At 42.1% G+C, this 21744-nt stretch overlaps 3 protein-coding genes across 6 annotated transcripts; 1 reads left to right on the plus strand and 2 right to left on the minus strand.

Annotated features, from left to right (window-relative positions):
• Window positions 1–105: 105 nt before the first annotated feature.
• On the plus strand, window positions 106–5265 carry LOC124879365 (MYC binding protein). 2 transcript variants are annotated; one of them, XM_047383895.1, is made up of 6 exons: window positions 106–241; window positions 715–825; window positions 1089–1161; window positions 2781–2829; window positions 4791–4920; window positions 5004–5265. In XM_047383895.1, the coding sequence occupies exons 2-6, from the start codon at window positions 811–813 to the stop codon at window positions 5046–5048; spliced, it is 312 nt and encodes a 103-aa protein (XP_047239851.1). In that variant the 5' UTR covers window positions 106–241; window positions 715–810; the 3' UTR covers window positions 5049–5265. The 2 variants fall into 2 exon arrangements, with proteins under 2 accessions (XP_047239851.1, XP_047239852.1); XM_047383896.1 differs by lacking the exon at window positions 106–241 and adding an exon at window positions 319–345.
• LOC124879364 (gap junction alpha-9 protein-like) lies at window positions 5264–11251 on the minus strand. Of its 2 annotated transcripts, none has more exons than XM_047383894.1 (2): window positions 11167–11251; window positions 5264–8416 (listed from the first exon to the last, which is right to left on the minus strand). In XM_047383894.1, the coding sequence occupies exon 2, from the start codon at window positions 8397–8399 to the stop codon at window positions 6900–6902; it is 1500 nt and encodes a 499-aa protein (XP_047239850.1). In that variant the 5' UTR covers window positions 8400–8416; window positions 11167–11251; the 3' UTR covers window positions 5264–6899. The 2 variants fall into 2 exon arrangements, with proteins under 2 accessions (XP_047239850.1, XP_047239849.1); XM_047383893.1 differs by lacking the exon at window positions 11167–11251 and adding an exon at window positions 9383–10788.
• A 2979-nt stretch (window positions 11252–14230) lies between these two features.
• Window positions 14231–19100, minus strand: LOC124879814 (serine/arginine-rich splicing factor 10-like). Of its 2 annotated transcripts, none has more exons than XM_047384562.1 (6): window positions 18908–19100; window positions 17049–17153; window positions 16077–16180; window positions 15711–15882; window positions 15570–15623; window positions 14231–15143 (listed from the first exon to the last, which is right to left on the minus strand). In XM_047384562.1, exons 1-6 carry the CDS (start codon window positions 18958–18960, stop codon window positions 14939–14941), a joined length of 693 nt encoding a protein of 230 aa, XP_047240518.1. In that variant the 5' UTR covers window positions 18961–19100; the 3' UTR covers window positions 14231–14938. The 2 variants fall into 2 exon arrangements, with proteins under 2 accessions (XP_047240518.1, XP_047240519.1); XM_047384563.1 differs by lacking the exon at window positions 17049–17153 and adding an exon at window positions 16604–16904 and having other exon boundaries at window positions 16077–16183; window positions 18908–19064.
• Window positions 19101–21744: the final 2644 nt, after the last annotated feature.

A 21744-nucleotide genomic window follows, 5' to 3' on the forward strand; every position in this document is an offset into this window, starting at 1 on the left:
CAGATCCGGAAATCAGTGCGGCACGAATGATTTGTCAATCGGTGCTGACGATTGTTACGTTGGAAGCATGTGATTGGTCACTTGTGATCGTCTGTTTCATAAATCACAAGGAAGTAAATATACTCATAACAGTCAGTGTGGTTCTCGTTTAAATTATTTCATATTTTGTCAAATATGGAAACTCAGAAATAAAAAAAAAACTTTGACTGATTCCTGAACTACCTTGAGTCACAATTGAAAGGTTTTTCTGTTTTTGACGTTTTTGTAGGTTGTATTTCAACACGTGAAGTATATAGCAAACGAAATGTAGCAACAAAGTATTCGGCCTACATCACTTTTTAAATGGTACAATAAAATTGGTAAAATATTTTTGAAATTCTGCTAATATTGTTGTTTTCTTAGATAGCGATTGAAACAGCCATCTTTCAAACAGCGCAGTTATTCTAAATATATTGTGTATGTATGTAATTTCAGTTGATCTGGTTAATTCGGTTTTCATTGACCGATTTTAATGTTATTTATGACATTTTACAGTTTTAAGGTCCTTCTCTGCCGTTCATTAAATTTAGGCGGATTATATATATAAAGACGTCTAAGCCACTTCTTTCTTTCATTTCGTATATTTTCTATTTATCTCTATTTACCAATCTAATGGAAAGGTTTTTTTTTTTTCTGTCTCTCGCGTTGCTACGGCAACAAACCTCCTGTTTGTAGGCGGAAGTGAACGCACCACCGGCTACCGTTTGAGTCTCAGCTCGGAGCTGTCTCGTATTCTCCACCGCCTGAAACCCAACGGCTTAAACAGCATTCATGGCCGGCTATAGGGTGAGAAAATCCCGGGGCATTTGCTGTGTTTATCGCCGATATATGTATTTTTTTTACATTGTTTACTTTCTTTTCTGTTTTATTTTTATGCTAATGTAGCATTAGCTAACTGGTTAGCATCGTATGCAGCCTGACTGTGAACGCACCACGAACTCTACCTTTATGTTTTGCTTTTTGTGTGGATTTAAAGCCTCTGAAACTAATCGGATTATCAGGTTATTCTAGCAGCGAAAACAACATATTTGCTTCTTTGTGTGTTTCAGGCATCGGAATCGAAGCGGGAACAGTTTAGAAGATACCTGGAGAAATCAGGAGTTCTTGACACTTTAACCAGCGGTGAGTGGACGCCTGTTCAGCCTGTTATTGTGGCTCTTTCACTGCCAGGGCAATAACTATATGAACGTGGAGACCAAATACGGGATGATGGTGACCCAGTGCTGTCAGATCCCAGTTTGTTGGCTTCCGCCTCTCCACCTGCTTTTTGAAAGCAACCACTGGTTCTCAGGGGGATTCAGATCGGAGGAGGTTCAGAATAGTCTTTATTTGCCAAGTTTGTGACATAATCAAGGAAGTTCACTGCGGTTCCACTTCTTCTTAATGAGGTCATTTAAAAAAAAAATAACAAACGTTGTTACTAAAGAGAAACATATGTTTCAGTAGTGCAAATATGTCTGGTATGCATCTGGGCACCAGGTATTCATCACAGAGACTGCTTGGGCTGAGAAACTGTCTATGGCTGCTGGTCTCTGCTAACATTGCTCTGTAGCGCCTCCTGAAGGTTTAAACAGTTTGTGTGCAGGGTATGTGGGGTCTGCAGAGATATTAGCTGCCCTTTTCCTGACCCTTGACCTGTATAAGTCCTGGATGGAGGGGAAGCAGCCCTGATGATTCTCTCTGCAGACCTGATTGGTCGTTGCAGTCTGGACCTGTCCTGTTTGGTGGATGAACCAAGGACTATCTCAGGTCCCAAAAAAGGGTGGTTCCTAGGAACCAGAAGTGATCCACAGCAGACACAATGTTGTTGAGGACGGTGAGGGGAGGCAGTGTGGGAGTTGTGCTCCAGAAGTCCACAGTCATCTCCGCAGTCTTGACCGAGTTAAGCTGCAGGTGGTTCACTGACCACAGATCCAACATTGCAATGTTCTCATCTTTAAGCCACTTCGGTATCACTTTAAATTGTGACACAGAGCTCTGTCAAGCTGGAAGCACCACAGATCATCACTAATCGGCTTCTGGATTGTTGGCAGAAGGTGCTCTTAGAGGCACCTTCTTCCGTTGGCTCCCTAGTCTCATGGTAGCTGTCAGTTTGTCTTTTCCAAAACTATCAAAAGGAGGATTTCCCAGTTGTGTTCTTGATGGTTCTCCTGGACGGAAGTGGATTCTTTGCTGCTTTTCCTGTCCACCCAAGCTCTGGATGGCAAGACAGTTCTGCATGAAGAGACATGCCTGGACCCACTGCTGAAGCTTCTTGGATGTCTCTGCATCTGAACCTCTCATCTTGGAGTCTCGATGATGATTTTCAAAGACTGTTTCCTCCATGAAAGGCCACTGTGATGCAAAGTGACGGCAGCAGTTTTTCTTTGGAGGCAACCACAGGAAGACAATGATTTCAGGACCTCTGCCAGTCTGACTGCTGGAGATCTATCACAGCTTCACCGGTACTGATGATATAAATACACTGACATGAATTTAGCTTCTCAGTTTGGGCAGAAATGCTTTAAAGATGAACATTTGTTGTAAATGAAACATTTAAAACACATTTTCTGTTTGTTATAAGTTCATTTATTTTTGGTCTGCACAGTTACCTAAAAATAAGGTGAACCTTTATCAAAAAATAAAGCTTTAACGTTCATTAAACTACATCTGAGTGACTGCTAAAACCTTTGGCCACAGCTTTATTTTAATGTAATTTCATGTCGTTTTCTGTGTTATTTATCAGAGTTTCTGTCTTGCAGTTTTAGTGGCTCTTCATGAAGAACCAGAAAAACCTGACAATGCACTTGAGTATCCTTTTTTTTATTAAATAGCCTATTCATAAGAACATCAACGTGTTTGAAGTGCTGTAGTTACATTTTAATATCCAAAATGAAATATCATGTTGCTCCTGCCTGAACTGTGAGAAATCTTCTGGGGAAATTTCTATTGAAACTTTAGAAAATTGTGATTTTCTGCCCAAACAGATCGATTTGTTGTTTTTACATTTACTCTAAATCTTCTCTTCAACGTGATGCTTTCATTTTAAAACAGCATATTACAATAAATACCACGATTTTTCTCATTAGATCTTAAACCTTTGTATTAAAAGACATTGTTCTCTGTTTTATCACCATTGTTGTTTCACTTGGGGTACAATATGGCAAACATCTTACTTTTAATCTTCCAGAAACCCTAAAAGAATCTCCCTGTAACTCAATAGGGGGCGCTCTCAGTCGAATGTTACACTAATTGGAGCTGTTCAGGTTGTTTTCAGGTCTACTGAGGTCATAAACATTATTTTAGCTTCACCGTTTTCTGTAAAGTCCCTGTTTTAAAACGGCCTGCCCTCTTATCTGCGCTTTAAAAAGTCATTTTGTGAAAGCAAACTGTACAGAGCTGTAAAACAGGGACAGGTGGTGTTCATCCGGCACATCCAGTTTAACTGGATAACTGCTTTGTTCTGGTAATGTCAGAATGGGAGTGTCAATTGTTACAGACAGCAGAGGTCCCTGGTGTCTGTGTGCTGAAGCTGCTGGTTGTATCAGTCAGCCTGACTCATCCTCCTGCTGTTATCTCAGACTAACTATGAGTGACTGATCAGAACATCTGAGATGGTCTTCCTGCTGCAGGCCTGCGTTAACCAGACCTTTGACCCGAGATGTAGTAGACCTTTCATGGAAGGGAGGATTGTTTTAAATATACAACAGAAAGATATGAAAATAAACATAACAATCTGATTAGTTTTTTCTTATCTCTGAAATTCTTCAAATCAGTGATGATGACCTTCACGACCCCAACATGAACATCACTAAAATCCATCCCAGTAGTTAAATGGCTGAATCATGTTAAAGAACCTCTAGAACGGAAAGCTCTCAAGCTCAGATCAACACCATGTTGAAGTTCATTTGCTGCAAGATGGAAAGACCACCTAGGGGGCAGCATGCTGGTCCACAGATGCATCCACACCAGGGGTGTCCAAGTCCAGTCCTCCGGATCTACAAACCTGCAGCTTTTAGATGCATTCCTCCTCCATCACACCTGAATCAGAGGAATGAGGCGTTAGCAGAGCTGACTGACTTGATGCGGATGAGGAAGTTCAGCTGTTTGATCCAGTTGTGTTGGAGCAGATATGGAGGACTGGAGTTGGAGACCCTGATCTAAGATTGGTTGATGTGATGCTTTGATACAAAGCTGTTAAGATTTTTTTTGCACTGAGAGCAAAACTAACGAAGGCCGCACCTATTTCACTGATTCTTGTGAAATGCTCGTTAGACCGGATGCAGGTCTGCAGGAATTAATGAGGCACACAACTGTCCAATAAAACAAAACAGTCAATGAAAACATTGATATTCTTATGTTACATTGCTGAATTTATGTTCCCAAACCTTTGTTTCTTCAAGTTGTTTTTATTTACACAATAAAAGACAGATAATAAAACATGTCATCTCTAATAAATAGCTGTTTGGATTCTCAGGTTTCAATAATAATAATAATAATTTAGACTTTATTGATCTCAAAATGTAGAAATTATCCTCTGTATTTAACTCATCCCAGGGAGCATTCAGGGGCTAAGGGTCTTCTTGCAGGGACCCAGAGAGGCAGGCTGTGGGATTTGAACCAGGGTACTTGTGGCCTCTCCAGGATGCAAATGCCCTGCTATCTGGCCACTAGGCCAGTTACATCAGGCTGCTTTGTGGAGCAGCTGTGATCTTCTTGAACCACCTCAGCCTGATGTCCTCACCATCCCTGGACCTTAACTAGTGTCTCAGCTACATAAAAGTCCGTCTGGGGGAGGGTTGTCCTGAGCCGGCTGACGCTGAGGCTCTCCGGACAGAACTGGCTGATTTACAGCAGAAGTTCAATCTGCTGATGGAGGAGAACAAAGAGCTCAGGAACAAGGTGAGAAGCTGAGGTGCTAATGTTTCTGTCTGTGAGTCCACCACTGAAAACATCTTAACCTCCTGTTGTTCCTCATCTCACAGCTGCTGCAGTACGAGCCGTCACCTGAAGAGGGAGCTGGACCATAGGAGGGGTTGGTGTGAAGCAACAATAAACAGGAGGAAACATTGTCCTTTTCTTTGTATAGACTGTATGTTTATTCCATAATACTGAGAGTACAGCAAGGACAGACTGTTGATTTATGTTAAAATAAGAACCAGCTGCTGCTCCTGAATAAAACTATTTTCAGTAACTTTTTTGGTTTTCAAAAATAGATTAAAAAAGGTTTAAGAGACCAGAACAGTGTTTTTATGAATCTGTTGTCAGTATTTATTAATTCAGTCCATGTTTGTATCATCTGTATATTGATGTTTTCATGCAGTCTCAGTCTAAGGTGGCCCTAATCCAGAAAGGCATTAAGGCATAAAGTTTCATTCATCTCAGACTAAGAATCCCTGATCAGATAAATCCAGTCAGCTATAAGAATCTAATGATAACTTATCTGAAGTTATCATTTGTGTAAGTGAAAACCTGTGGTGTACCGCCCTCTGATGGAATGGTGCCCTGGGCAGGGGGCCATGTTGCCTTTGGCAAACTGGCTGGAGCAGATGTTGGATTAGTTCAGACCAGACTGCTGAACTGAAAGTGTCTGAAGAACTGCGATGCTCCCTGAAACACCAAATCGTGGAGTTGGTTTTCCATTTCCCTACAGTCAGTCTGTGGTCAGCTGAAGTTGATCTGAAGGCCTAAAACTGACCTGGAAATGGGATAGAAAAGTGTCTCTGGGTTGTGCCATGAACCTGCTTTCAAAAAATGACTTTCTCTGCCATCAGGACAGGAATATCAACCTGAACTATTTTAAAGCGGTTGAGGACCAGTTGTGTTTGTTGAGACTTTCTGTCAAGACTTTCCTTTAATCTTTAAAGACATCTTAGACAATAGTTCTCCGTGGCTTTCTGAATGTCTTCCAAAGGTCTTTGGATTTTACTGTTTTTCACTTAATTTCAGTACAGTTTTGGTACCTGGCCATTTTTAGAGTAAGGCCGTTTTCACACCTATAGTTCATTTACTTTGGTCAGAATCAGTTGATGAGTTTCCTAACTCATCACTTAACCACCTTGTTCTGGTAATTTGGTTTCTTTTCACAAGGAAATGCAAACCTAGAAACCAGGCGAAAACGTTCAGTCTGTTTGTTGGTCCGGGGCTGGAGAACCAAAAGCAAATGTTGTGATATAAGCTGGTAGAAAAAACTGAGAATAATCACATCATTAGTTTCTCTGTACTATTTCATGCTAAATTATCTGAGCGGTATGCTGAATGACTTTGAGAAGGTTGCACGAAATATGCATAGGGCTTTATGCTTTATGAAAAAGATGCACTGCTACTTATTAATCTGTTTATGGCATCCCACAATGCAAAGCATACCTGGCTACGGGAAGGAATTTGGCTCAAGCTGGCAGCGTTCACCTTGTAGCTGTGTCAGATCACTCATACCATAAACAAACCACTCTAGAGTTTGGTACCGTACCACCTGTGACCACCTCCTCCAAACAGTATCGGTATGGTTGGTTTGGTCAGCCCCCCAAACAGACCGTGCCAAGGGGGAAAATGAACCAGTTACTTTTAAACTGACTTAAGACCTCTGGTGGGAAAACACCCTACATTATCTAAGTTATCTATCCCAGTTATGAGCTGAATAATTCAAAAGGAGGTACCTTAACAAGCAAAAGGACATTCATCTAAAAAAGTTCATGTATTGGACTGAAACCGACAGAAAAGGCAGCCAAAGTACAAACCCAAGCTTTGAAAGATTTTCAGAAAACCTGGAAACAATTGAAAAAGACCACTTTAAAGATTGTAGGAGCTTATGGCTGCTTGGAAGAACAATCTAAAGAAAGGACTGGATCAGGATTTCTGTACAGATCTACAAAGAGTCTGTTCTAAATCTGTAAGTCTGTCGGGGCTCGTCTGCTGCTCGCGCTGCTTGCCGCTGACACTCTTCGGTTGGGGGAGGAGGTGACAGGACTGTTACTCTCCCGGCTTTGTCGAGACATTGAGCTCAACTCTCCCACGGAGTCTGGGCTCTGGGACCTGCTTGGCCTCTTTGAGTCCGACTTGGAGATGATCCTGGCTCTGGGGCCGGCGCAGCTGCTGCGGAGCTTTATGCTGCTGTTTCCATGGTAGGAGTCTCCGCTGTCCGAACAGTTCCCCTCCACCACCGTAGAGCAGTTCCATGGTGGACTGAGCCTCCGTGTCTTCCTTGCAATGCCAGAAGAGGTGGTGGAGGATGCCACAGGCAAAGTGGGGTACGTGGAGCTCCCACACTCCAGGTCATCGTGATGGGGTGAGGAGAGCTCCTCCGGTTCGTCCTGTTTGTCCACAGGAGGTGAGCGCGTCTCACTGCTGGTGTTGTTGGAGTTACTGTTCTGCTCTGTGGGGCTCGGCACTGCCTCCTTGGTGTCCTTGTGACTGTCCGACTTTGCACCAGGATCCCCTTGTATTGGGACAAAGGCAGAGGAGGCACTGAGGAGGGGGTAGTTTGGTCCATTGCCCTGTTTTTCCAGCAGTAATGTGTATCCGCTGGGAGCAGTGGGAATCGTACTCTTGCGTCCCATTGAAGTTTCAATGCAGACTTGATGCAAAACAGAATTCTTTTTGGACTTGTTGACATAATAGTCATCCAGGTCATCCTTTAAGTGGGGATAGTAGTTCAAGATGCCCTTCTTGATCTTCTTGAAGCCCAGGTGCATGATTTCCAGCAGGCTGAGGAAGAGGGAGATGCAGGCAATGGCTTGCATAAACATCATGAAGACGGTTTTCTCCGTAGGTCTGGAGACAAAACAGTCCACCATGTTGGGACATGGCTCCCTCTCACACTTATACAGCGTGTTTAGGCGGTGTCCATAGAGGATGTACTGACCCATCATGAAGCTCACCTCCACCACTGAGCGAGTAACAATGTGAGCTACGTATGTGCACAGCAGCGAGCCCCTCAGTGGGGCTTTGTTCAGCTTCCCCTGCTCCAGCTGCCTCATTTCCTTCTCAATCCTCCTCTTGACTTCCACCATCTCTGCATCCACGGCCTCCAGCTCCCGGCGCAGGGCTACCTTCTTGCAGTGGCGTTCCTTCTCCAGAGCACGCAGCTGGTAGATGGCATGGCCCATGTACACCAAGGAGGGTGAAGACACAAAGATCACCTGGAGCACCCAGTACCGGATCAGGGAGATGGGGAAGGCCTGGTCGTAGCAGACGTTACGGCAGCCAGGCTGCTCCGTGTTGCAGATGAAGTCGGACTGTTCGTCGTTCCACACGTCCTCGGCGGCCACACCCAGCACCAGCATCCGGAAGATGAACAGGATGGTCAGCCAAATCTTGCCGACCATGGTGGAGTGGATATGCACCTCCTCCAAGATCCCTCCAAGGAAGTTCCAGTCTCCCATTTTTTACATTAGCAAGGCTAGAATCAATGGAGAAACAAAAACATTCACAACTGTTAATACATTAGAATGCTCATGATTATGTGGTGGATGTCAGAGATATACACTGTGACCTAACAGCAGATACTTATTTGGGCAAATTTAAAGCATTGCATGCGTTGTCTGTCTGACCGTCGGTGCTCCAGCAGAGAATCTGAGAAGGGAGGCCAACTGATTAATGGCGTTGGTAGACGCTCGGAGACGTACAATTGTACTGTCATTAGTATCTGTCACTTGATCTCGCCCCATGTTAGCTCGGGTTACTTGAAGTGAGGTTCTGTGAAATTATTAGTACCAGAAAGTAGTAGAGAGACGTTGTAACACTGCAAGCTCATCGGAAGGTATATAACTCCTTGGGAGTGGAGGAAGCTATAAAGCTAACCAAACGTTCGCTGCATTAATCCGCCTCATCAACTAGTCCATAGGGCTCATTTTCAAACAACTACAAGACCTGGAAAACACAGGAACATAACATCTTTGATCCGGCTGCACAGCTGAAGCAAAACTCAAAAGGTGAGTCCTCTATTGTTGGACTGATGAGTCATAGCTGATGGATACAGCCAACATACTCAACCAACATGTTTGATTGGATAACACAGAACCAAATGTAACTTCGGTGTCTTGTGAAATTGTAGACTAGTAACATCCACTAACATAATGTTATAACTCATATGAACACTTTCATTTGTTTTACATTGTTATAGTTAGCTAAAACCGCTGGCGTAGGCCTGACTTGCTGTTAGCTTCCACTTCCTGGAGAATGTTCCTTTGTTGTTTTGATATATCTTTTTACTACAGGCGAGGGAACTTTTACTGATAACTTTACAGAACATGACTTTAAAATCTGAAATATTTTGCACTGGTGTGAAGAAACGTTTCAATACTTTTTAGGAGGTAAGAAGACAGGGTTGGAAACACTCCATATCTTTCTCTACAGCAACACTCACCGTCTCATCCTAGGGAATCCCAAGGTGTTCCCAGGATCAAAGGGATTTATAGTCCCCCTCAGGGAGCTCTTTGTCAACCCAGAAAATGGATGTCTTTTAAACTGCACAATCATGACCCTGCTGCACTCTGAAACCCATTATTTTTAATGGCTTATGCTGCTCATGGGCGGTTTCTCGCTGCGTCAAGCAACGCACAAGTGGAGCGGTGTGCAGCGCTTTGCGAGCTCCAGCGCACATCGCGGTCAAAGTTTAAGATTGTTCAACTTTGACCAAGGCGTGCATCACAAATGCATTGAACCTAGCGGCCAGTGCAGCGCAAATCGTGTCCTGTCTGAAAGGCCCTTAAGGCTGTATGAAACTGAGTTTGAGTTATTTTAGAAAACAGAGATCAACTTTGCTGTTGGTCTTGCTCTGACTACCTTAAAGGTGCGAGATTGAATATATTCCATACAATTGCAGCGTCAGATGTTGCCTGTTGCATTTATTTGTTCATTTCTCTTTAATCTTTGGTCGTAGTTACTAAGAGTAGCTGTGGTGGCGCTTTTAGAGCTGCAGGTTACAGGCTCCTGGCATATGGGGAGTGTACGGGTAGTCCTAGGAAATAGGATTCAGATCTTTCTACATGTAGAAAGGTCTGACAAAAGATTAAAAAGGCCAATATGACTCAAAGCATCTGCAGACTGAAATCTCACAGGTTGCATTCAGAACCATGGTGCAGGCACAACAACATGAGCTTTCTGTTTTGATGGGTCAGGCTTCAGATTTGAAGGGAGGTTAGAAGCAATAACGACATACACAATACAACCAGGCTCAGGCTACCAAATCCTGTCCTCCAAAGGAAAAGTAGCAGAAATGTCTAAAGTTAGTCCAGGATTAATTGGAATGTATGTACCTGACTTTTGTGAAGAGCCTTGAGACAACATGTGTTGTGAATTGGCTCTATATAAATAAACTGAATTGATTCTCTCACTTTTCTGCAGCCAGTCAGGCCCAAACAGAAGGTTGTTTAATGTCCTGAGTCCTGCTTTTACGTTAAAGTTCTCAGGTAAAAGGAGCAGCCTCCATAAAATCAACTTTCATAAAAATATTAAAGCCACTGATGAATGCGATCCTTTGGATGCATTTATGCACAATGCTGCATAATTTCCTCATAAAGCTTTGGTTTGATGGTAACTTTACATAAAATAAGCATGTAAACTGATTCGTTTCCAGCTCTGCTTACTCTGAACTTTTATCTGTGGAAAGACCAGAACAATCAATGCTCTGACGTCGCTCTGCTTTTATTAATATGGTGACAAACACACTGGAGCTATAAATAAATGTAGGAGATCAAGCTCAAAATACAAGTAACCTAATAAAAATATTCTTAAAAAGCTATGCTATGAAAACTGTATTTAAAGGTAAAATCTAATAAGAACCTGTCCACAAATGAGTATTTTTGTAATAATGTTGATAGCATAGTCATTTAATGACACAAATTGAGTTCAATACAAAAGCAGATGGAAAAGATTAAAGTGGCAACAAAAAGGCACCGAAGCATGAAGTGAATCTGCAGTAAGACTCTGACTGAATGATGCAACACATCCCTGCATCAAAACACACCTGAGATCCTTCCGTGAGGTTTAAGACAGGAAATCAACTCAGTTTTAATGGCTCCAGTTCACTTTCTTGCTAAATTACTGTAATAACAGATGTAATAGCAAAGAGTTAAATGTCATCTTTTTAAACCTGTGGCAACTTCAGACAACATTTACATAAACTGAGACCATTAAACACTAACTCACCTTTCATCCTCAATATGAAATATAATAAAGCTGCTGATCCTACAAGTTCATCTCTTCCTATCCCCAGAGAAACATCTGACTGTCTGCTGGTTCAGAACTGGACTAAAATAGATTGATCCCTGTTGGCTCTGGTTGTTGAGGACTAAAGCGATCGATGCCATTTCCCTTGCAGCTGTATGGACCAACTGCCTGCCAGAACCGTTGGCTGCACATTTCATCAGAGGTGAAATGTGCAGCCAGCTCTTCCATTTGCTTGCTGAACCCAGTGGACCCCGAACTGGTTTGAATCATCTGAGGTGAGACAATCAGACGAGGCAGAACTGACTTCATGGGTGGAAACCAGGACCCGAGAGTACCTCTGACATATATTTACATCCTTACATCCATCCCTGTCACTTATTCTCCAGATATGTTCAATGTTAGAAATAAAACCGGCCAATTTAACCATGATCGTAACCTGATTTTTGTGTTGTATCCATGCAGTGATGAAGGTCAGATCCGTCTGTTATGAAGGGATGCGTCCTTTATGAGTCTGATTGAGCTGTTCACTGATTAAAATCAACATTTTTCATTTGTTTTGATTTGTATTTCAGTCGCTATAAACCCAAAATATTTCATCATCCTAATTTCATTATTCAGTTCTCTTCCACTGTGACACTTCCCTGTTGTTTTATCCCATTCTTCCTCCAAACACAGTACATGTCCCATTTCTGGTTTCTAAATTCTCCAGCTTTCTCTGTTGGGAACCGGTCAGGACTGCAGGCAGGTCAGCCTGACTGGGCCAGGAGCTCGGGTTCTTTTCCTTACCCCAGACTCTCGGACCTTTATTTCCAAACAAAAAGCTAAATTTACTTTCACCTGAAAAAAGACTTTGAAATCCTTCTGATGCCATCTCTGGTTAAGGAGTTTTTTAACACAAGGAAGGTAGCATTTCAAGCTTGTGTCCTGCATTCTTCTGTGGGGCGACACAGACAACACAGGTGAATCTGACAAACTCTTGAATGGGTTTTACTTCACAATCCCCTTCAGCCTCTGGTTATCCCTGTTGCTGGTGTTATTTCCACATTTCTTTCTTACACTAATCATTCTCTAACTTTATAACAATAATCTAATCTTCTAAAACACTGAATTTTGCATTGTCATCTGTACGGCATAATTATACAAATTACAAGAAAAAAAGGCTTGAACTATTTCACTGTGACAAATCTATTAGATGTACTTTCTGAATCATTTTTTGACTATATTTTGCCGTTTGCTTGACAACTGTGCAGTCAGCAGTGTTTTCTGCAGTTCTTTTTTTTATTGGGCTGATTTAATATTCCACTTTTCTGATTGAATTGTGGGGTTTCATTGGCTGTAAGCAGAAAACCTTCAAGATTAAGATAAATGAACAGCTGAAATACAGGGGTTGGACAATGAAACTGAAACACCTGGTTTTAGACCACAATAATTTATTAATATGGTTTAGGGCCTCATTTTGTGGCCAATACAGCATCAATTTGTCTTGGGAATAACATATACAAGTCCTGCACAGTGGTCAGAGGGATTTTAAGTCATTCTTCTTGCAGGATAGTGGCCAGGTCACTACGTGATACTGGTGGAGGAAAACGTTTCCTGACTCGCTCCTCCAAAACACCCCAAAGTGACTCAATAATATTTAGATCTGGTGACTGTGCAGGCCATGGGAGATGTTCAACTTCACTTTCATGTTCATCAAACCAATCTTTCACCAGTCTTGCTGTGTGTATTGGTGCATTGTCATCCTGATACACGGCACCGCCTTCAGGATACAATGTTTGAACCATTGGATGCACATGGTCCTCAAGAATGGTTCGGTAGTCCTTGGCAGTGATGCGCCCATCTAGCACAAGTATTGGGCCAAGGGAATGCCATGATATGGCAGCCCAAACCATCACTGATCCACCCCCATGCTTCACTCTGGGCATACAACAGTCTGGGTGGTACGCTTCTTTGGGGCTTCTCCACACCGTAACTCTCCTGGATGTGGGGAAAACAGTAAAGGTGGACTCATCAGAGAACAATACATGTTTCACATTGTCCACAGCCTAAGATTTGCGCTCCTTGCACCATTGAAACCGACGTTTGGCATTGGCATGAGTGACCAAAGGTTTGGCTATAGCAGCCCGGCCGTGTATATTGACCCTGTGGAGCTCCTGACGGACAGTTCTGGTGGAAACATTAGAGTTGAGGTGCACATTTAATTCTGCCGTGATTTGGGCAGCCGTGGTTTTATGTTTTTTGGATACAATCCAGGTTAGCACCAGAACATCCCTTTCAGACAGCTTCCTCTTGTGTCCACAGTTAATCCTGTTGGATGTGGTTCGTCCTTCTTGGTGGTATGCTGACATTACCATGGATACCGTGGCTCTTGATACATCACAAAGACTTGCTGTCTTGGTCACAGATGCGCCAGCAAGACGTGCACCAACAATTTGTCCTCTTTTGAACTCTGGTATGTCACACATAATGTTGTGTGCATTTCAATATTTTGAGCAAAACTGTGCTCTTACCCTGATAATTGAACCTTCACACTCTGCTCTTACTGGTGCAATGTGCAATCAATGAAGACTGGCTACCAGGCTGGTCCAATTTAGCCATGAAACCTCCCACACTAAAATGACAGGTGGTTCAGTTTCATTGTCCAACACCTGTAAGTTCAGTGTCTTAATGATATTCTGCCTGGTTAAGATGCACCAGTTCAGCCCGACAGAAAGCTGGATTTAAGTGTCTGGAGGCAGGACACAAAGTCCAGCCAGGACCTTTTGGTTCCTGTCTCTGCATCTCATTAGCGACAGGAAGTAACGAACCTGCTTGTTTCTTTCAATCTGCGGATCAATGAGGCACGTCCGATTTCACACATGGCAGCTTCTCTGCTGCCATTTTAATTTCAGCGTATCCTCCCAGCTGCTGTTCCATTAACAGGAAATCAATGCTGCTGGCTGAGTACTGGCCTGTCTCCATGCAGATCCAAATACCAAGCTGACCCAGATGCTCTGGATTCACTAACAGGGAGGAGGTTACAAACTGAACCCAAACACGGATCTTGTACTGAATGTTATCGATTTATTACTGAAAACAAACGTTTCTTCCTAATAAAGACAGAAGACAGGGAGAATAAAACATGCAGGGCCACTCGCAGAAACGTGGAACGTCTGCCGTTCCTCTCAGAACCAACGTTTGGAGTAACAAAGTAAAACGTTCAGAGACCAACTTACAGAAAACACCATAAAACTTAAAAAACATACAGTCCTGACAGTTAAACACTTTCCTCTGAGCATTTTACACATGAAACCATGTTCTGACTGAACTGCTGAGCGTCACCAACTTCAGTTATCACCAGCTGTAACTGACCTGGGATCAGCCAGCTGAAGCTGATTTTAACTGGACTAAAAGCGGTTGGTGATGATGAGCAGTACCAAATGACGCGCATCATTAAACAACTGCTGGGTTTTAGCAGCAAATACTGAATGTTTTAGTTTAGTAAAGAAAACCTGCTGCAGACAGTTCAAACAGAAGAAACAGAAGGAGAACTGAATATAAAAAAAACATTTTTAATTGGGTCAGGGTTCCACCAAACACACCAACCCGACATATATTCCAACTGGGAAAAATTGCAGAAGTATTTGTATAAAACCAAAATGAGCAGCAGCGCTGGTCTGACAAAAATGAAGCTTCTTACAAACGGTTCAGCCGGGTCACATTCATATCAAACAAAGAGCGCCGCAGGTCAAACAGGAGAGGAGTAGGTCTGTTAGCGTCCTCCAGACTTCCGTCCGGCCCAGGAGCGGGAGCGTGAACGGGACCGGGACATGGAGCGGGACTTTGAGTGGGACTGAGCCTGGCGCGGTTCTTCCTCTGTGTAGTGGGAGGCGGCTGCAGGGTTCATGTTCTCTCGGGGAGATGCGGATCGGGAGCGGGACCTCCTCCTGGACTCTTTGCGAGGCCTCTGTCTGTACCTGAAGACGGGAAGCCCAACTGATGAAGTTACTGATGTTTAGGAAAAACTACTGCGTCACATTGCTAGAACTTTTTCACATTTCGTTACATTAAAACCATTTAAATAAATGTGATTGTTCTCCATGATGGTTGTTCTCTAATGTTCTCCAACAACCTCTGAGGCCAGAAACAGAACATCTGCAGTTAGACTAATCAAACACAGCTGGACTCTGGTTACAGGTTAGGTGACCTCTGAAGGAAAATGGCTGCACTACGAGGGAGCATTATACACGCGCCACACACTTTAAATCTTCACATTTAAAAGCAATATTTGGAAACCAATAAATCTTTTTATTCCCACTTCATTATAAACCAGAAAATCTCAATAACATACGTTTGTGGTTGCAAAGCAAAGGCCCTGAAGAACCTGACAGAAGGAACCATACCTGTCATCTTCACGGCTCCTGCTTCTTCCTCTTCCATACACCCGGCCACGAGATCTAAATAAAAAGTCAAAATTATGTAATTTTCTTTCTCTACAAAGATTACAATAATCCTTTGGCTATAGCCAAATGCACAAAACTCACTCTCGAGGACTCTCCGATCGCCTGCGGCGGCGATCATAAGATGGGCTGCGTGATCGATATCTTTCGTAGCTGCGGCTGCGAGATCTTCTGCGCCAGCCGTCTCGATCGTAGTCGTCGTACCGAGATGATCGTCCAGGAGAACGCCTCTCCTTCGATTTCATCTGATTAGGTGCTGATGAGGAAAAGCAGTAAACGTGAAGGGATCTGACAAAGCAATCCCAAATGGATTTGTTGGGAAGCAGGTAATTAGGACAATGAAGATTGAAAAGGGAATACACATGAAGCATCAAAGGAGACACTAAAAGTTACTTTCAAAACAAGATGAAAAAATTCATTAAAGTGATGGAACGTAAGGTGGACACTTACTCTTCCGGTCACCCTGGGCAAACTGGATCTCAATCTGGCGGCCACAAACCCACTTCCTGTCCAGGCTGTGCAGAGCATCTTCTGCATCTCGCACATCCTCAAATATGCTGAGGAGTTAAGGTCTCAGTTTCTCATTTTCAAAAAAACAAAAACAACCATGTTTCACTGGAAAATAACATTTCCACATTGACTTGTTCCTTTGGGAACCTTACTTGGTTTGAGGATATGAAGCTGCACAGAATTTTAACTTGAATTCATGGGGTTAATATGATGGAACAGATAAAGTGTTTTACTACAGGACAAAGTGAGAAAACAACCAGGCGCTTAGTTGATTTTTGTAGAGATAAAAGATGAAGCAAGCGTTTCAGGATCAGGACAGTAAATATAAAACAAATCAAACATTAAGACTTCATCAGATTGGACCAAAATTAAAATGTCATCAATCTCACAGGGAAAGCTGATTTTTGGTGTCATGTCAGATTTGCGGATTTGTTTTGGGAGGATACAAAATAATTCAGACTTGTTACCTTTGGCCATGCTTGACTTTGAACTTCATCTTGATCTTTACACTCTTTAACCGACTCCCAGAGAGACTTGGATTTCCTGCTTGCTCTTTCCTTTTAAACCTCTTTTCTTTTCCCCATTCTTTGCCGCCATTTCCAAGCTTTGTCTTGGTTCCCTTTTCCTCTTCATGCTTTACTTTCTCTTTTCAACCTTTTCCCTCCCTCTGATCCTGCAGGGCTCTGTGTCACTTGTCTTTACAGCTACTCTACACGGGTCTTTGTAACTCTTTGTGGCCGCTTCCACAACTGGACGCGTTTACATTTTCTGAAGCAATAACAGAAAAATATCAATGTTAGATATTCAGTCAAATTATTTCGAAGAAGAATAAAAGCTGATGTTTCTCTGCAGAAAGAAAATGACAGTGACTTGTTCATGTACACACAGTTAAAACCCATTGGGAAAGGATATTGAATGTATGCAAATCCTCTTGGCTGACGTGTATAGAAGTCAAGTGGGATGTAGACATCTACTATCGGCCCATAGCGGCCAAACTCACGCCGTAAATCCTCAGGCCTGAACACCGCAAATACAAGCGTGACTCAGCTGACCATCATGGCTTATTCTGCCTACATCATCTACCATAGAGAGCAGCTAGAAGAGCAGCTGCTGAATGCATCACAATCACCATTTCAACTCTTACCTGCTTTGAAAATGATCCATATGACACATAGGAGTTTGAGATGCAGGTTAACAAATAAACTTCCTGTCTAAGCACAAAATTAGCCTAAATCTGTACAAATTAATTGTTAGAAAGTGTTTAGGGAAAATGTCAAATGCAAGTTCCAACAAGTGTTTTGACTTTTGAATTAAATGCTTAGTGTGAACAAAAATACATTCTCCAGTTTTAAATTGAGATTTAGCTTTGGATGAGTAGTAAAACTGCAGAGCCGCGATGGGGATGTAAATGACTCACTTTGCAAGGAGCCGGAGCATCTAGAACAAACAGGAGTCTGGACTGTTCAGAATCTAAAAAGGCTGATTAAACATAACCTGAATAATTCTAAAATGAACCGATTTACAATTTGACTTTTAGAAAACATCTATTCTATTTTTGAAAAACAAAACTACTAAAAATGTACATTCATTTTTTAAGCATTAGGATCACTTCAGATTTGGAAAATATATGTATGAAATATTTCACTATATGTACAGGTCAGGCCAGAACTGGAATATTCTAGACTGTTTCAGATTCTTTAAAACTTAATTTATGAAACCATTACCATAATCACAAACCAATTGTTAAAATCTTGTCTTATAATCCAATATTGTGCATTCCATCATCTTGTTAGCGTCCTTTCTGAAAGAATACACATTACCAATAACTGACGAACTGCCAGACTTCTGGATGCTCTGGTAACTGCCTAATACAACACTATCCAATCCTGATGCCACAATTGGTGCCCTCTGGCGTCCATTTTAGACCTGCAAGCTCCTTGCAAATCCATTTCCAAACCCCTCTGTGGACATGCGCCAAATTACTTCAAGTCAGTGAATGCAGACATGCCCTCAGTGCCAAAGTTAGCATTTCAAGTCAAGGTTTAAGTAGGCGTAGTTAAAGAATATGATTTTTTTAATTCATTATTCGTAATTGGACAGTGGGTAATTAGCACAGGGCATATATCCTTGTACTTTGTAGCCTTATATTTTTCTTACAAAGACATTTCAAAAGGTAAACTGTAAAAACATTTAAGAGAAACAGATGTACAACTTTCATTATATATGATTGACGTAAAATTACTTGCCCAAACATAAAGGTTTATCACCTGTTAAAAGTTAAAAGGTAGACCATGTAATGTTTGGCGGGGGTACGGGGTATTGTTCTGTTAGTGGACTACGACTAACAATTTTAAAATCCAGGTAAACTAAATTTAGATATCTGCTTTAAAGAGCAACTGAAAAAAAGTTGTTTGCAGACAATATTGACGTTTAACAGAACATTAACAGGTTCAGATTTATAATTCTGAGTGAGTCGTGTAAATAACGTTATAGCAGAATTTAAGTCACATTTGACCAGAAAACACTCACAGCCCTATTGTTCATCGTCTGGAGCTAGCAGGCTAACTTCACTTCAAATTAAAACTTGAGAGGAACGCGGAGTGATTAAAAATACCTCACAAATTAACTGTAATCTAAAAACAAAGCGGTGTTGCGGAGACATTCGCTCCAGTTTATTTTTAGTCCGTGAGCACGCGGCTATCTTTAGCTGCTAAGCTAATATGCAGCTAACGGTCGCTCCCCCGGACCCGAATTGGCTGCTGAAAACTCACCTGGACTCATCAGAGATGTTCCGGACAAACAGAGACGTGTTTGGAGGCCTCATGTATCCGGGAATACAATGAAACACACTCAGCAGAAAGCAAAAAAATCAAAATCTGTTCCGAACCGAAACCTCGAGCAGAGACACTGCGCAGTTACAGGGCGCCTTTTAGTTCTTCTTTGTTTAACCCGAAGCGCTTCAGCTCCACAGCGCCCCCTAATCATATCATCCCTAAATGATTTTTCTTCTTCTTCTTATAAAGTGGTCAGTTACGTCATGTCATGCTTTTAAATGATGAACACGTTAGATGCAGTACAGTTCGGTACAGTTTCAGTTAAGTCTGAGCTAAGGTCAATTTCTACTCTTTCAGTTTATACCAGGAGTATTAAAATTAAGATAAAGAGGAAAACGTTTATCCTCTTTTGTCAAAATAAGGGGGCTGATTTTTATTTCTTTTCAGAAACTCGCTACAGAGGCAGATGCAACTTTTTGGAAGAGTCGTTGTGGGAAGCAAACATGGTTGACTTCGGCAACAACGGGCCAGCAGGGGTCGCTGTTCTACAAGGAACATTTAGAGGAGGCGTTATACAGCAATTTACTGATAGACGGGTTATTCTACAGGTTGATCAGACACAGTTTATAATAATGAACATCTACGGCTTTAAGAAACAAAATATCAGTTTATTATCAACGATAGAAAGGAGAACCAATTCAATATTATCCCCATTTCCTGCAGTAACAATGATATGGGGAGGCTACATAATCAAGAATTTCAAAAGGAAGCCCTAGGACTCATTACTAAATACTGGACCCAGGCTAATTCTTTCAGAAATTATGGTCAACATTGGGAACTGATGACATATGAAGTCAGAAAACTGGCTATTTTAGAACAGGGAAAATTGTAACACAAAAGAAAAAAGAGAAAGAAATGCTTATACAGGTCCTTCTCAAAATATTAGCATATTGTGATAAAGTTCATTATTTTCCATAATGTCATGATGAAAATTTAACATTCATATATTTTAGATTCATTGCACACTAACTGAAATACTTCAGGTCTTTTATTGTCTTAATATGGATGATTTTGTCATACAGCTCATGAAAACCCAAAATTCATATCTCACAAAATTAGCATATCATTAAAAGGGTCTCTAAACGAGCTATGAACCTAATCATCTGAATCAACGAGTTAACTCTAAACACCTGCAAAAGATTCCTGAGGCCTTTAAAACTCCCAGCCTGGTTCATCACTCAAAACCCCAATCATGGGTAAGACTGCCGACCTGACTGCTGTCCAGAAGGCCACTATTGACACCCTCAAGCAAGAGGGTAAGACACAGAAAGACATTTCTGAATGAATAGGCTGTTCCCAGAGTGCTGTATCAAGGCACCTCAGTGGGAAGTCTGTGGGAAGGAAAAAGTGTGGCAGAAAACGCTGCACAACGAGAAGAGGTGACCGGACCCTGAGGAAGATTGTGGAGAAGGGCCGATTCCAGACCTTGGGGGACCTGCGGAAGCAGTGGACTGAGTCTGGAGTAGAAACATCCAGAGCCACCGTGCACAGGCGTGTGCAGGAAATGGGCTACAGGTGCCGCATTCCCCAGGTCAAGCCACTTTTGAACCTGAAACAGCAGCAGCAGCGCCTGACCTGGGCTACAGAGAAGCAGCACTGGACTGTTGCTCAGTGGTCCAAAGTACTTTTTTCGGATGAAAGCAAATTCTGCATGTCATTCTGAAATCAAGGTGCCAGAGTCTGGAGGAAGACTGGGGAGAAGGAAATGCCAAAATGCCAGAAGTCCAGTGTCAAGTACCCACAGTCAGTGATGGTCTGGGGTGCCGTGTCAGCTGCTGGTGTTGGTCCACTGTGTTTTATCAAGGGCAGGGTCAATGCAGCTAGCTATCAGGAGATTTTGGAGCACTTCATGCTTCCATCTGCTGAAAAGCTTTATGGAGATGAAGATTTCATTTTTCAGCACAACCTGGCACCTGCTCACAGTGCCAAAACCACTGGTAAATGGTTTACTGACCATGGTATCACTGTGCTCAATTGGCCTGCCAACTCTCCTGACCTGAACCCCATAGAGAATCTGTGGGATATTGTGAAGAGAACGTTGAGAGACTCAAGACCCAACACTCTGGATGAGCTAAAGGCCGCTATCGAAGCATCCTGAGCCTCCATAAGACCTCAGCAGTGCCACAGGCTGATTGCCTCCATGCCACGCCGCATTGAAGCAGTCATTTCTGCAAAAGGATTCCCGACCAAGTATTGAGTGCATAACTGTACATGATTATTTGAAGGTTGACGTTTTTTGTATTAAAAACACTTTTCTTTTATTGGTCAGATGAAATATGCTAATTTTGTGAGATAGGAATTTTGGGTTTTCATGAGCTGTATGCCAAAATCATCCGTATTAAGACAATAAAAGACCTGAAATATTTCAGTTAGTGTGCAATGAATCTAAATTATATGAATGTTAAATTTTCATCATGACATTATGGAAAATAATGAACTTTATCACAATATGCTAATATTTTGAGAAGGACCTGTAATGTCCAGGATAACGGCATAGCTCAGGACACTAAATTGCCTGAAGAAGAACAGTGAGAATACTGAATGATAAAGTTTGAATTAGACATGTTTATGAAGACAAAGCAAGAGATGCATTTATGAGATGCACCAGATCTTCCTTTAACCTAGAGAAAAGGAATTTTGAGCTTTCATTAGTAGGAAAACTTAAGGTGAATAATTCAACATGTGGAGATGAAAGAATTGTGTCCAAATATGTTACAACTTTCTACCAGGAATTATACAGGTCCTTCTCAAAATATTAGCATATTGTGATAAAG

Source organism: Girardinichthys multiradiatus, chromosome 13 (assembly GCF_021462225.1).
Source record: "Girardinichthys multiradiatus isolate DD_20200921_A chromosome 13, DD_fGirMul_XY1, whole genome shotgun sequence".
In the NCBI taxonomy this organism is placed as follows: Eukaryota; Metazoa; Chordata; class Actinopteri; order Cyprinodontiformes; family Goodeidae; genus Girardinichthys; species Girardinichthys multiradiatus.